The sequence below is a fragment of the Accipiter gentilis genome, chromosome 4, assembly GCF_929443795.1.
Source record: "Accipiter gentilis chromosome 4, bAccGen1.1, whole genome shotgun sequence".
Taxonomy (NCBI): Eukaryota; Metazoa; Chordata; class Aves; order Accipitriformes; family Accipitridae; genus Astur; species Astur gentilis.
Genome location: NC_064883.1, coordinates 2576230 through 2592349, shown reverse-complemented (window position 1 = coordinate 2592349; position 16120 = coordinate 2576230). Strand labels below are relative to the sequence as shown.

General features: G+C 39.5%; 2 protein-coding genes across 6 annotated transcripts in view; one reads left to right on the top strand and one right to left on the bottom strand.

Moving 5' to 3' along the window:
• AZI2 (5-azacytidine induced 2) overlaps window positions 1-16120 on the bottom strand; it is a 1028525-nt gene that overhangs the window by 803314 nt on the left and 209091 nt on the right. The window lies entirely within an intron of this gene.
• Window positions 1-16120, top strand: part of RBMS3 (RNA binding motif single stranded interacting protein 3) — a 457623-nt gene that overhangs the window by 419669 nt on the left and 21834 nt on the right. For all 4 annotated transcript variants that reach the window (XM_049799280.1, XM_049799279.1, XM_049799282.1 and 1 more), the window contains one exon: window positions 340-450. In XM_049799280.1, coding sequence (XP_049655237.1) covers window positions 340-450 — 111 coding nt within the window. The remainder of the gene's footprint in view (window positions 1-339; window positions 451-16120) is intronic.

Here is a 16120-nt window from a genome sequence, read left to right as displayed (position 1 = left end):
AAGATTGCTCTATATAAGAGATGGAAAAATAGAAATGATAGGCATTTTGCAATGTACAGTAGCATTCATCACAGAAAGAACATATGCATTTGTTTGTCAGAAGCAATGAAGTAAAAAATGATGCTTAATTGGAACTGACGTAAAATGGCCTTATTAGGGGTACAAATAATATATGTGCATAGCTTGGCTGTCAATAGAACAAAACATATTTCCTCTGACAGATATATTAGTCTCTTTTAAGATTCATGTCAAGTTTTCAGCCAGGTTCACTAATTTAGAGAATGCTGGGGTGTTCTTTTTAAAGTGAAATGTTGAAGTGTAAATGATGTGTGTTTGTAGGGTGCTGTGATAACACCAACAATGGACCACACTATGTCAATGCAGCCAGCAAGCATGATGGGCCCTCTGACCCAACAGATGAACCACCTTTCCTTGGGCACAACAGGAACGGTAAGATCATAGATTATACTATTTACATTCTATATTGCAAAACATTTATTGCTTACTGAGTTTCTCAAGGTAATTTATTACTCCTGGGTTTTCAGTGCCTCGCCTTTTTGCAGTTTAATATTGCCGCAGTTTACTTTGTTTTTTCTCCATGTCCAGAGATGTCTGGCCCTGTCTGGGCAAACATATCAAAGTGCCTTTCATCATGACCCAAACGTGATGTACTACACAAACAATATCCTCATATCGCTATGTCACGCAAGCACGTATCTACAGATATATTTTTAAAACTATCATACAGTCAGCATTAGGTATTATAGAACAGAAATGACAAAGTAGTATGAGTAGTGAAACAGTAGAGGTCAATAAAACCTGCTCTGTACTTAGCAAGAATTATCTGTACTAATTCTCACATAAATATGGAAGTACTCCTCTATCAGTTTGTGATTTTCGTTCATGGTCAGCTGTGTTTCTGGTATATTATATTTAAACATGCATATTTCAACAGTTAAGACATAAAAGTATAATCTTTATGCCTGCATTTTTGTAAAAATATACACGTATATGTAGTGTGCACACATTCACATATCAAACCACCATATATTGTGTGTAGGCCATTGTATTTTAGGAGCTTCTCAGAGAGTTTTAATCATTTTTATTGAAAGTATTTTTTGCCTTTCTCTGACTCTGGGGGAATTAATTGAGTCTGACTTACACAGTTTAAAGAGAAAGTAACTGTTGAAATATGCAGTCTACCTAACCCTTGCAGCAGCAGTGCAGGGGGACTGGGAATGGGGGTTTGGGTCAGTTCATCACATGTTGTCTCTGCCGCTCCTTCCTTCTCAGAGGGAAGGCTTCTCACTCTTCCCCTGCTCCAGTGTGGGGTCCCTCCCACAGGAGACAGTCCTCCACGAAGTTCTCCAGTGTGGGTCCTTCCCATGGACTGCAGTTCTTCATGAACTGCTCCAGCATGGGTCCTTTGCACAGGCTGTAATCCTTCAGGAACAGACTCCTCCAGCATTGGGTCCCTTGCACGGCATGCAGTCCTTCAGGACCCCACGGGGTCACAAGTCCTGCCAGCAAACCTGCTCCAGCATGGACTCCTCTCTCCATGGGTCCACAGGTCGTGCAAGGAGCCTGCTCCAGCGTGGGCTTCCCACAGGGTCGCAGCCTCCTTTGGGCATCCACCTGCTCCAGTGTGGGGTCCTCCACAGGCTGCAGGTGGATATCTGCTCCACTGTGGACCTCCATGGGCTGCAGGGGGACAGCCTGCCTCACCATGGTCTTCCCCACTGGCTGCAGGGAAATCTCTGCTCTGATTTTTTTCCCCTTCTTAAATAAGTTATCCCAGAGGTGCTACCACTCTCACTGATGGGCTGACTTGGCCAGCAGCAGGTCTGTCTTGGAGCCAGCTGACATTGGCTCTGTTGGATGTAGGGGAACCTTCTAGCAGCTTCTCACAGAAGCCACCCCTGTAGCCTTCCTGCTACCAAAACCTTGCCATGCAAACCCAATACAAAACCCCATGGGAATTCGAGGGTCAGCTGTCTCCATCTCTGCCTGCACTTGATTATTTAGTCATGGGGCCAGGGGGGTATTCTGGCTAAGTGCTGGCAGGGCTGCTCACTTCCAGCGGGGAGCATCCAATTCAGCAGCCAAAAAAGAGCAGTTTTCCTACAGCCCCACTCACAGCCAGCTACCTTGCCCTTGTGCTGTGGGAAGCCTTCAGTTACTGGCCCCAAAAAAGCACAAAGAACTTTGTTTAGGAAATCATTTGCAAGAATAGGAATAAGAGGTTTTCTTTCTCTCCACCCACCCCCCCAAAGAATGTGTATTTAATTTTATTTTATTATCTTTTTTTAACATTTTTATTTCTTATCTGTTATTGAATTGTCTACATAAAATCAGACATCTCTGCTATACTAAGCACTCCTCTAATCAGGAGGATGCCCTAACGCTGTCAAGATCCCAGGCCAAGTGAAAAGCTACAAATCCATCTGTACTTGATATCACTGCCCACCTCACAAAACATACAGCTGCATCAAGTATTCCAGCCCAAAGGACAGTACAGGGCACCAGAGGAAGAGAGGTGGTAATGTTCTGCATTTTGTGGCAACTCAATCCCATGTTCGTGTGCTGTGAAAGATTTTCATAACAGCATTTGTATCTCCCTGTTACTGTGCTTTGTGCTTCATCAGCCAAGAACATAACTCCTTTCTGCCTTTATGAAAATCAAATTGATTTCTGCCAGTGAAAATACAGGTTATGTTACCAATGAAGTGAGCGGCAAGTGTGCTGCTCTGATCACCTCCCCAAATCTGCCTGAAATCTGGAGTTAGGCAGAGAATCTGCCAGAGGGCCGATTTGTTTTTCCTATGTAATATTCATCTACAATTAGGTCTGCTATTAAAAAATGTACCATAGAGGGAGAATAGAGTGAGTGAGTCTGTAAGGGTAGCATTGAAAGAGCAGCGTTAGTATGTGTTTAATAATGTATGGAGGGTGGAATTGTTCCATTATCAGCTTGTCATTCAAAATGTTTCCGATAGAGCCATTGATCTGACACCTGTTTCGTGGTTTAATAAAGTTGTGACTGATGCCTGAATGGATATAATACAAAAACCTTTAGAAATATAAAAACTGAGCAGTCTGATCACTGCTTTCAGTCCCTGTTGCTCGCCTCCCTTTTACTGCAGTGCTGCCATGTTTGGCCGTCCGTCACCAGCAATAATCCATCTCTTCAGCGGGAAGAAGATTTGTTCTATTCTTCCTCTTCTGCTGTTCTTTCTTGAAGGAAGTTTTCTATTCTGCACTTCCTTGGTCTGGGTTTCTCTCCGCTCCCTGCTGTTAGCATCCATTTCAGATACCACTTGGGTTCCAGTTTCATCCAATAGATTGAAGCAGCCTCTGTTAGTCCTCATTGGCAGAGGGGTAGTTCCAGCTTTTTTCCCCTCTCTTTTGGCATAGGCTTGTTTCATCTTAAACCTTTGAGGCCCACACCCATGGGAGGGTGAGTAGAAGCCAGGTTTCTTACTAAAACTGCTAGCTCAACTCTGCTGCTTAATTGTTCTTCACGCTTGCAGACAGTCCACTCAGCTTTCAGTTTCTAATTTAGATATGTAATAGGCAACTTACAAAATAACCTCTCCATTGCACTTTTTAAAGAAACAAACAAACAAACAAACAAAAACCTAAAAAAATGTTTAATTGTTCTGGTTACCTCTGTATTAAAAATGCAGTCAGGTGGAAGAACTGCTTTGACATAATGTGGGATTCTGCTGAAACTGCAAACCACCCTAACTCAGCTTTCCTGGTTTATAGTATCACCAGAAATCTCTCAGTGGAATAACAGGCTTGTTATGTGGGTACATCAGCCTTATCTTTCACTTTGTTAGTTCCAGCAGAGCTTGATCATATCTCCAGAACCCTTCAGTGGAACAACAAGCTTGTTATAAGTTTTTTATCTTTTATTTCCTTTGGATACTCCATGGTCACTGGTGGTTTAAAATGTCACCTAAAGGCCTCAGCAGAATAAATGCTTTGTTAGATAGGGTTGTTTCTTTCTTGTTTAATCTGCAATTCTATTTGCACATACTACAGCTACATGGAGCTGAAACATCATCGCATTCCCCTGATGTTCAGATCCTTGTTCAAAAAACACTCTCTGTTATTCTAATTGTATGTTGCAAGGTCCCTGGAGAGTTACAGGAGCAAAGTATCTTTGCAGTCTTGTCCCTTTCACATTATCAGGTGTTAATCTTAAAGCTCTTTTATTTTATTTATTGACTGACTGTTTCAGTTACTGTTTGTGTGGAAAATATAGGACTGAACCCATTGCAAATGAAATTAACTTAGTTCAGGCTGAAACTAAGATCATCCTTGTCCACTTACTCAGCCAAGGTCCAGGGCAAATGCAAATGATTAACAACATGGAGCCATGTGGGCCAGGAGATCCATTTAAGGAGAAATTATTCTGGTTGGAAGGGAGAAGAATAGCATAAGCTCTCTCGAGATTTATAAAAAACAAATAACTCCTCTACAGCCTCTTGAAAGGCAGCTCCAATTTGCCTGATACATAATTTGAGATAAAAAAGGGGCACTCAGTACAACTGAAAAGCACCAGATTCCAAGCAGTCAACAAGGAACAAATAACTTTTTGATGAAGCATTTAATCAATTTGCAGAATTCACTGCCACTAAATATTATTGAGACAAATAGGTTAGCAATCTTAAAAAAAATAGATTCAACATTTCTATGAAGAAACATTTGCAGGTGCAGGTGCAGCAGCATGGAAAAATTCTTAATTTGACAGTACAGGCCAAATACCTGGTAAGGTGAACAAGGAAAGATGTGATCTTTTCCCTTTTTGGACCATCCTGAAGTCCCACAGACTCTTGTAAGAATTGGGGTGATCAGCCCTCGTGTAGAGGAGGCTCTTTCTAATCAGCTGTCTCAGCATGGGTTCCACAGTCTACGTTTGACCATAGCTGTGGTTACATGGTATTTTTTAATTAATTGAGTTTATAAAATCCCATTTCTGTGTGTTACCCCTTCTCTTCTGAACTCAGCTTTACTTTCCTACCATTTGTTGGTAGTGGTTTATTGTTTGCCTTTAAGTGAAAGTGTGCCTACCTTCAAAGCCACTGCCTGCCACAGGCAAAGAAGGGAAATGTAAAAGGAGAATAAACACAGATGGAGAGAATTCCATTTTTGGTTCAAGCAGCTCTTCATATGAGCCCAGCAAGTCAGTAGCTTTTCTTCTGTGTTAAATTTTACTTTCACACGACACTTCCACAAATGAACAAGTGCTTTTGCTGAGGACTCCTTGCCTGTCTTTGAGGTACCAGCTACTGACTCAAAGCAACATTAGCCCAGATTCCCTTTCAGAGTAAGACTCAACTCCCTGCTTGTGGTCATAAAAAGTTAAATCAACACAAAGCAACAGTGATGGATCAGCAAAGCAAAAAGTATCAGCTAGAACAGCCATGACTAATATAACTTCAATTTCATCATCAGACAAATATCATTCATACAATTAATTTGCAGCTGACTTCCACATATCTGTGAACTAGAATATTTAAAGGCTTGTTTCTCATATATTTTCTTAGATATGACTGCTACAGTTCTATTTTGTGATTTCTAGAAGTGCTACCTGGTGATACTTTGAAGGACAATGGGAATATAGTTCAAAGCCACGTCTTCCAAAGCATGTTTGTTATTTAGTGATAGCCATGGTGATTCACCATTTTGCAATAGTGAATAGAAACCGAAAGCCATAAAACTTGTAGTATCTGGCATAGTGGTCTGCAGCATATCCTCCCCCAAAAGGCTCACCTTTAGTCATAGTCTTAGCAATTTTTGTTCACTTTAAAATTTTGTTCATTTGTCTGCTAGAGATGAACCAAGATTGTGAACTCATTGTGCTAACTACTAGTAAATCATTCCCCTAAGTACTTTGAATGTTAAGAGGAAAAAAGTATATGTTCACATACGTTCATGTGAAATTGTGTTGATGCCACAAATAACAGGGCATGTTTGGGGGAGAGAAGGTTGGTTTAGTTTGATTTGGTTTGGCTTTAGTGATTTGTATAAGATTTAGCTGAAAGAGGCTCTTTATTTAACAGACAGGGAAGTAGAAAAGAGGAACAAATAATAGGTTAAAAAGAGCTGAAAATAATTCTAGGTTTAAAACATCCTGCCACACCTACAACTGACAAACTCAATAAAAGGTGGAAAACAAAAGTACTCTAAATATCCGGTCTGTCATCTGTATTTTTTTGATGTGTTGCTCTTTTGTAAACATGTTTTCCATTTTGTAATCAAGAATGTAACTCTGCCTTATTAGAATGAAACTTGTTTTTATTGTCCTGCCTGTGTTTAAAGTAGACTCAGGTGATTCTGACAAATTGATTAATATGGCTTTCCAGAGAAGTAATGAATCCAAATCATCAGTGGTGCAGACAAACTCTGTGGGGCCTCTGTAATCCAAAACAAGTTTGAGGATCTTAGAGAGGTGAGGGGTTTTTTGCCAAACTGTGATCATGTGAAAAGCAAGAAGTGTCTCCCAGAGGTGGTGCTTCCACAGCTCTTCCCTGCCAAGAGCTGGGAAACAATCCTGTGGTCGTGTCTCCACATGCTACAAGTACATGTAAGCACAGCAAGAAGTCCTGAAATCCTTGAAGGGTCTGTATCCTTAATGGAAAAGAACAACATGATAAATTATATGGAAGAACAACTAGTTTCTGCTAAGCACTGTTGCAGTCCTTCACACAATATCAGTTCTGTCTAAGGTGAAGTACTTGAATTGTATCAACTTCAATCACAGATGTCGTAAACTTTAGCTGAAAGAAAAGGGCATGAAGGTGATAGACAACAGTAGTTTGTAATACAATGTAGCTATGTGAAGGACATCCAAGGAAAGGAGGAGATGGTTTTAATGGTGCTAACAATATAAATAAGGATCTGAAAGTAAAATAGGGAAAGCATAACTTGAATATCTTGCATAAATTGGTAATACATTTAGAGTTAGACTAGTGTTTGAAATGAATCATGAAAAGGTCATTGTTTGGGACATCTAGAACTCAGCTGGGCCAAACACCTTAAAATCCTCAGGAGGGACTTTCAGATGTTGACACAATAACACAGCAATGGTCTAAGAGCCTTTTTTCATCTCCAACCTCTGTTTTTCATTGCAAAGAAACATTGTTATTTCAGTTAAAACAAGTAATAATTATTTCATTTCTATTTTCTATTCATTTAAGTACTGAGAATTCAGGAAATTATTAAAACTTTAAAAAATGTTTACTAAGCATGATGTACCAAGACTCAGAAAAGAGCTGTACGTCAAAATAACTTTATTTACAATGTCTGAAGTTCACACAGTCAAAGAGTAAACATATGTTGCAAGTGACCATTCACACTATTCACTTTGAGAAAAACATTTGGCACCAGGAGTTAAGACTGACTCATTTCAACGTGTGTTGTGTGGATTAGTAAGTATACTGCTTGCTTTTGGCATTTTATTTTTTTTTTCAATGGGATGGGTACATTTTGTTAAGCAAAATGTCTCTGAGCACCAATCTTTGATTTACATTCCCAGTGTTTTCTCATAGGGAAAACTTCACTTCCAGGGGCAGTGGGACTTCACAGAAACACGAGATTATAGATGCTGCAGTATTTCTGAAGGTGACACGTTGCCATATTACTGAAAACACATACGATGGAGTTGAAATTGAATTTAATTTGAAGGATGTTCAGTATTTTTCTTATTTTAATCACAGTGACAGAAATAACAACCTGTGTGTTGGGCAAATGCCTGGACCTGCAGATGCTTGCGAAAATAATATTCCATTGAATATCGCTGCCTTTTCTCATAGCGTATCCCACTGAACTTCAGTGCACAGTGCATTTCACAGTTAATCCACATGGCTTATCAGATGGTTGGCAAACTGGTAGCCCAAAGGTTTAACTTCCTCTAAGACAAATTGCTTTTGAGGTATCTTTCTTATTTTCATTTGGAAAGAGCAGCCTGTTCAGGTTTCACTCATTTGTGAAGCAAGGTTAAATGAAGGAGCTAAAGGGGCAGTCTTCATACACTGTGTAAGACACTGGTATCCTGTATATACGGTGATTTCAGCCTGCAGTTCTCAAAAAAGGGTAAGCTTTGTTCAAATGATTTACAATTCCATAGGGAGCTGCTGATGGCAATAACCTTTGTGCCCTCAGATGGTATTTTATTATTTGTGAGTTATGGGCGATTCTGTGTCAGTGCTATGGCACTGTAGAATCCTCTTGCTCCTAAAAGACTCAATTTGGGAGGAGAGTTCTGCTATAACTAATATTTACTATGAAACAGCTCAGTCAGCACATTTCATTAAACTGTAACAAGGGGTTTGAGAGCAGCTGCATCGAGTGAATTTGGGAGTTTGCTGAATTGAGTTGTTTTTCTAGCAAGGTAAATGAACTGTTGAACATGACAGATTTCTACTGTGTGGCAGATGAGAGCTGCAACACGTCAGAATGGGTCCAGGGAGCAATTGTATCTCAAAGCAGCACATCCTTTTCCAGTCCCGTGGAGGACTGCTCTGTCCTTTGGGATTCGTTATGCCTTTTGAATGTGATAGGCACACCTGTATGCTTCTAATTTTGCCTTTTTAATTTTAGTAGTTGTAATATAGCAACAGCCAGTTTCTTAAGAGTTTAGTAGCTAAATGGCAAAATGATTGCACATTCGCCAGCTTCAACTCCGTTTTCCTGTGCTGAGTGTGGTTTTCTTGCAGGGGTTTCCCTCAAATCAGTATAATATTTCTATGACACAAACTCATTTCACTTATGCAAAAGCATCATGCTCTTTGTGTTCTCTGGTCTGCCAACCACTGTTGTATGCAGGGTTTGCAGCATAGACCAAAGATGTTATAATTTCCAAACTGACTTTTTTTCCCCAGCCACTAAGGCACCTGACTATTCCCTTCTTGCTCTACTGTTTACCCTGATTTGGCTCTACTGCCAACCCTTCCCACCTAAAACACCTGCACTGGGCTAAAAAATGGATTCTATTTGTTCTTTTTTTCAATGACCATTTTTTACAGTGCTAATCAGGAGTGACAAAAATATAATAATGAGGTAAAGTGAGTATTTGGCTATGATAGTATTCCTACCTTTGGCACATGGACTGACTGGAAAGCTCATACGTCTTCATTCTGCATTGGCGCTCATGGATCTTGCCTAGTCTATTCACAGAATCCAAACTGGTGCTCAAAATTTTAGTAGCCAAAGGTAATTTTCTAGCAAAAATTATTTTCCTGCTGTTCTTTTAACATGCAGGTGCTTCTAACTAGGTATTAATAGGGCTGGTTTCCTGTGAAGATAATGGACTTTTCTAAGAAACTTCAGTTTCCTGGTAATAAATGGCTGCTTTATCAAGGTGACCATAATTTGATTCATTATATTTTATTTTAATTGGGGCTTTCTACTTTGATGTAAGAAAAAGGATATTTTTTTTTGTTTACACTTTTTAGAAGATTAATTGTATTACACAAAGTTTATTAGTAAGTAGAAAATAATACAAGTAGCAACAACTTCAAATTTCCTTGATGTGTTATGGGATATAGGGAAGCAGTAGAAACAAATTCCATTTGGCGTATGGACACTGGTTGAATAAGGAGTTATTATATTTGTATAGTTTGTGCCTGAACTATTGAGAGCAGAAGATCACTGACCTTCCTGAAATTTCTATCCTATACAACAGAGTTGGAAATCTGAAAATGATTGATCAAAAAATCTAAAGTAATTAACGTGCAACAGAAGGCAAAGAAAAGAATGATACATTTCAAGGCTTATAAATCCACTTTTCCTTTTCATTAATTTTGTACAAATGTCATGAGCAGCATTATATTTTCTTGTGTTTCAAAAAGGAAATATATGGCTTAAGCATCACAGCATCATCTTGACTTTATTTTACATATTAGGATTTTTACTTTATTGCATACACTATTAGATATGTGTTCCAAGGAATGGTAATATATGATTGCAATTACAAGTCTGGAACAGAAGTGTAAAGGATTAGTGTCCCTGGCCTGTAGTTATTCCATAGAGATCTTTGCAGGCAGAGTTAGGCCCATTGCAAACTAAGAAATTGCAGCACTTACTGTTAGTTTGAAACACTTCTTTTTTAGGCAGTTAAGTTTATGTAGCTGTGGAGTTTCTGTGACAATATTTTAACTCCATCTGTACATATCATGCAGATTTCTGCCAAACGTTTCTCTTTTTTTTTTTTTTCCAAAATACAAGTGATACAGGGGGAAATCTATAGCATTTGCTATTCCTCCTGAACGTAACAAGACTCCAGTCTTTTGAGAGACATCCTGAGGTAGAAAACAACTGACAACAACAGCAGCATATATATTGCACCTTATATTCTCAAAGTGCTTTAAAAACATAAATTAAACCTTATAGAACCACTTAAATAAATAAGCAAATTAATGCAAGACCTTTGATTTCCTTTGAGGAAAATGAACTCCATGCTAGTCTTTCTTATAGCATGGACAGCAGCTCCTATTCCAAACCCAGGGATGGCTCAGCTATACTGCTAATGCAAGCAGGACATCTGAGGAAAAGCCTAGACTCTTCACATGATGGTCTGCTGTAAGCTGTTCCAGTCATGGCAGCTGAACTAATTGGCCCCTTCCTCCCAGTAAGAAAAGAGTAGATTTTACCAGTTCTGGTTAGATTTGGCTTTACTCCTTACCTCTTCAGTGTGCCTAGCATTGAAATTTATTTGCTTCTCACTGAATAATCTGTAATAATCTCTCCTCTATAATAATGAAAAAGGTTGTAAACTAGAGTTTTGCAGTCAACTCAATGTTCTAAATTGTCATGCCAAAATCCATCATGAATGTCAAATACATTTTGGCATTTATATTTCCTTGAGTTCACTAGCAGTATGGACAGCTGTGTCTTGGTGGTTGTATTTAATGGTTTTAATCTCATTCTGTTTTCATCTTCACGCTCTGTGTAGTCTTTCTCATGATCCTTCACAACAAGCAAAAAGTTCAGTCCTAAGGCTAGGATGACAGTTAAGCAGATGCTGTTTCAGTTCACAATTACAATTCCTTCAAGGCTATTAGGGGATATTACATCTGGACAGGCTGGCAGGCCACCCCCCACACTCCCCTCCATCCTAAGATTAAATTCATTGTCCCTGACATCAGTGATTAAGTGAGAGGAATCTGCAGATGCCCTTATTCAGCTTCAGGAATAGCCGGTTTTACACTTTCTAAATGTTAACTCTGCTAATTTGTATTTTAGGAGTGAGGCCTGGCAGTTCAGTATAACACTCATATGTCAGCAGCGATCCTTCTTTGTAAGGTGAATCATGCAAAGTCCTATGGTTTTAAAGGTGTTGATATAAAATTATTTGATGGAAAAATGGCCACTTTGTCATCTTTGTCATGTTCTTGGACAAGAAAATCTGTCATGCAATTAGGACCTTCTCCATTGCAAATATTTGCACAGCACTTAATCTTTTTTTTGAGTGTAAAAGGAAAGCAGAAGGGGACCATTTTGCTGATCCATGAGCACCAGTGCAGAATGAAGATGTCTGAGCTTTCCAATCAGTCCATGGGCCGAAGCCAGAAGTGCATCAAAGAACCAGAAAGGACAACCTAGCCTAGAAATAGATGCTCTGCAAGATTCTCCTGAAAAGAACAATTCTCTGACTGGGCTGAGGCTTTAAAAAAGGCCAGGCTGTTTTCCCCCATCCTGCTTACTTGCCTGTACAGGCTGAGGTGCCTTTGTGCACCATTTGTTCCTTTTCACATGATTGGAGCAGACAGATCAGAAAAGTTCACTGGAAAATCCTGCTAGGGCCTGTGTAGAATTGTTTTAAATATACACCTTTAAGGAAAGCTAAAGATGATTGAAATTCAGTTTTTGTAGCTGTAAATGGGCTTTCTCAGCTGTGATTCTTATTTTTTTTCAACATTGTAGTGGCATCCATGGCTTGTCGCCAATGACATCTAAGAGACTACGTCTCTCAGTATTGCATCCTGATGAAAAGAAGGGTTGAAGATGTTTTCCAGATTCACAGTCCCAGTGTTTCTTGTGACTATTCTTTTAAAGCATATGGGGGAAAGTGTTACAGCCTTTTCTTGTATTCCCGGGGTTGATCGATTTGAAGCATTCCCAAGTATCTGTAAAGAAGCAGTGGTGTCCCATACAGGAAAGCTAGATGCCCTAATACAGTATTGGGATCGTGCAGGAAACTCTTTCCTGCTGTCCTTATCACTTGTTACAGTTTTGCCATCATTGACAGTAATATTTCATTAATCTGTCATATGGAATTCCATTTGAAGGGATGTAGTATGTTAGAATTTTTGTCAGTTTTAATGCTCAGCAGTGATTTATAATATTCTGTGAAATTAATATATGTGAAATAAAAATATGTCTACAGCTCTGCCTACACATTATGACACATTTGAAGGATCTTGTCCTCTCTTAGATCACGCATCTCCAAGGTCTTTTCATTTTATTTGCCATTTGGAGCGTGTATCTTGTAGCATTTTCAAGCTGTAACTATGCAGCCATTGAAAAAGGAATGAAAAAATGTCTCTAAACTTTGTATTTCAATCAGGTATAATTTTGAAAAATTTCTATGACATCAGGATTAAACATGTAGAAACTGCATATTGAAACTTTTTAGCAGATATTCCAGAGTATCCTTCTGCAAATTGAGCAGTGCATCTCTTGGTACATTTTTTGTTGTTGTTTAATCTCCTTTACAATGAATAGCTCACTGGTCTACAACATTTCCTTTCTTTCAATGGAAATAGTTTTTAAATGTGCACCACTGCAAAACTTTCCTTAAAGCCAGTCACAACTGGCACTTCTCTCTTTTCCACTTTCCCTTTTCCCAGCCTTGCCTCTCCTTACCTTGAATTTGCCTTTGGGCCAAGACTTACCCATGTTTTTGAGCTGGATGCAAAGCTTCACAACCCCTCGCTCCCTCAGTCTGCTCCCACCCCAGGGAAGCACAGCTCAACCTAGTGGTATGGTAATGCTTGCGAGGGACACAGGAATACATTGCCTGGATGAGAGCTGACAGTGCTCTGAGAAATATGACAGTACCTCTGCCCTTGATCAGGCTTCCCATTTGAAAGTTTTCATTTTGGTAATTACATCCTTCCCAGATAGTAGCTGTAGTCATTGATCATACTAATATCATTATAACTGATTCCCGTAAGTCACCTTTTAAAGACACTTTCTATGGTTCCTTTCCCCCCTATATCTTCTTCCTCTGCAGTCACAGGATAAGGCTTTTTCTGTCTACCCTTCATCTGATTGATTAGAAATGCCACATACTTCCTTTACATATGGCCTGGTAATATACACATCACATTTCTTCCCTCGGGATCTTAATCAGAACAAGTAATGGCCTTTAGCTTTTCTCATTAGCAAAATGGAAAAGCACCATACCCAATCCATTAGAAATACAGCATTGTAATATGAGCTTATAGAAAAATGGCTGTGTGCCAGCGGACATGGAGTGAGTTTACCTTAAAGGATTTTCAGGAAAAAAAAGAAAAACAAGTCACCCTTTCTGTCTGGCAAGCAAATGTTTTGAGCCATAACTTATCACGCCTGTCTGTCAAGCATTTTGCTGTTGCTCCTTAAGTGCTGTTTAGACAGCTCTGTCATATAAAGGGCATTCATAAGAAGGAAATATGGGTGTTTGTACATGTATTAATGTCTTCCCCAATGTTGATTCCCTTCATGGATTATCTGCCTCTTATTCCATCTCCTACCAGAATTAGAGGGAGGGGAGGAAGTTGGGAAGATTTTGTTAGGTTTTGCTTTGGTTTTAATTTTTCACAGAATGTACTAACTTGAAAAAAATTAACAAGAACAACCATTACAGCATACTCGTCTGTCAAGTGTTTACCTGAGGCTGCTGCTATGCTTTTTTTTAGCCCCATCTAAAACTATTTACAATCAGTACACTGAGACTGAGGAGAAGACTGATTGAGGGGGGGGGTTCCCTACTGAAGTGAATTGCTTTTCACTTGGCCTGGACTTTATTAACCCTAAAAACTATTAAAATTCATACACCAGTATTTGTACTTATACTATCCAGAACTGTAAGAGGGTATTAAAGCACATATCCATACCAATTGGTGATTGTATATGATCTGAATGTATATAAGTTGACTCTGGCTCCTTTGGAAAGCTAGCAAGCTAGCACTGAAAGAATACAAAAACCAGCCTTGGAATGCTGCTATTCTGCCAGCACTAAAACACATCTGTTTTACTGGCCCCTTCAAGCATTGCTAATGTGATTCCTGGGAAAATAGGTAATAAGCACACCCATAAAGCTATATTAAATAATGTCTTTACGGCGAATGGATGCTTGCACTTTTTCTTTTTTTAAATACACCTCAGGTTTCCTAAGTCTTAAGTTGCTTACCTGTACAAAGTGAGATTCAGAGCTAAAGCATCAAGCTAGCATTCTTCACTGCTTTACTTATGGTTCATCAGCTTTGCTGATCACACTTTCCCAACAAAATAGAGTACAAGGTACAGTAAAAAATACAGTACAAGGCAAAGAAAATAGTACAGTGAAATACTGTGAAAGACCTGCAGCAGTCAAAAATGGAAGACATTCTAAAGGGACCTCTTTAGGACAGTTTAGGAGGGGAATGAGTGATTAGATGACAAAACAGGAAGGCAAGGAGGGATGACTGGATTTTGAAGTATTGGCTATTTTTTTCCTTCTTTCCTTTTCTGTTTTGTTCTTCTGCTTTTTTTTTACTTTTGGTATCTTTCCTCTTCCCCTCCCTCCCTCCCTTGTCATTTGGATAAAGTGATGACAAATTGGGAGAGATTCTGTGTAGTTTTTACCACAAAGTAAGTTTAGGCATTCAGCACTGTACGCAGATCATTACATGGTAGGCAAGCTCATAACATGGCAATATAGTTTGATCCACTTAGCCAGCACCCTGCTAAAAGGCAAGGTTTCTCCTTCAGTTATGCAGCCCTGGAGCTGATGCAGGCTGGTGTGGCTAAGAGATCCTCCCACAGCTGATAATGAACATACTTAGGGGCAGACTCTGTGACATTCTTACTTAGTCACACTCTCATCAGTAGGGCATTTTAAGGGGAACTTTCTCCCATAAGAATTTCAAGAGTTTGTGGAAAGCGGGAAAAAGGAAGCCCTCACAAAAATGCTTATTATTGCCACCTTCCACAGCCCTGCCATGTAAGCAAAGCTAATGATCATGTAAATATATTTAAACATTTTGACAAACCAATTTGTATGCTAATGAGAAGCAGTATTTTGTACTGCATTATTTTAAAACACAGTACTTTAAAAGTATTGAAGTTGCCACCAGCCATTAAAGGTTAGTATTCTGTATTATCCCCAGCCTTTCCAAATATGAACATGGCTGATCCTTTTGCCTAAGTTACAGATAGAAGAAGAGCTGGCTGAGCAACATCCATGGTTTCCAGTTTCTGGGAAATTAATCTTATGAAATTTGGTTTCATTCTGATTCATCTTTTAGAAACTCAAAACAGAACAGAAAGATTCTCCCATGAGCCAGAAATTCCAAACAAAAATTAATTTTCAGAAACAACGGTTCATGGTGTTTCTAATACAAAATATACTCCACAAGATCTTCACAGCTGCCAACTGTTCTAAACATCCCTCTTGGCTGCTGTCCTGCTCCATGTCAGCTTTCAGGCAGCAGCTGCAAAGTGCTCCCAGGATTTCATGTTCCAGAGCAGCCTCACCATGTCTGATGCTTTGGGCAGGCTTCCAAATCTCCTAATGAGTCAGCTCACAGGTCTACTTACTGAAGACGAGATTAGTCCTGGGAGCCAAGTCAGAAAACCCCAGGAAAGTTGCTTTGGGCAGGCAACTTGGTGGGATTGTCCTGGAAGAAAAGCAGGGTACTGGCTTGAAGACTGAACAGGGACTGCTGGTTCCCTGGTGTGCAGAAAGAGACAAGGACATTCCAGAGCTTCCTCCGAGACCCAGATGGAAGTAGGACTCTCAGGGCTTGCAAACTCCCAACTCAACCACCCCAACTCTGCATAAAGCAGCCTGGAAGCCCCGAGTGCATGTTTTGCAGGACATTTGGCCACACACACCTGAGAGCAGGCTGATTTTCCTTGCATC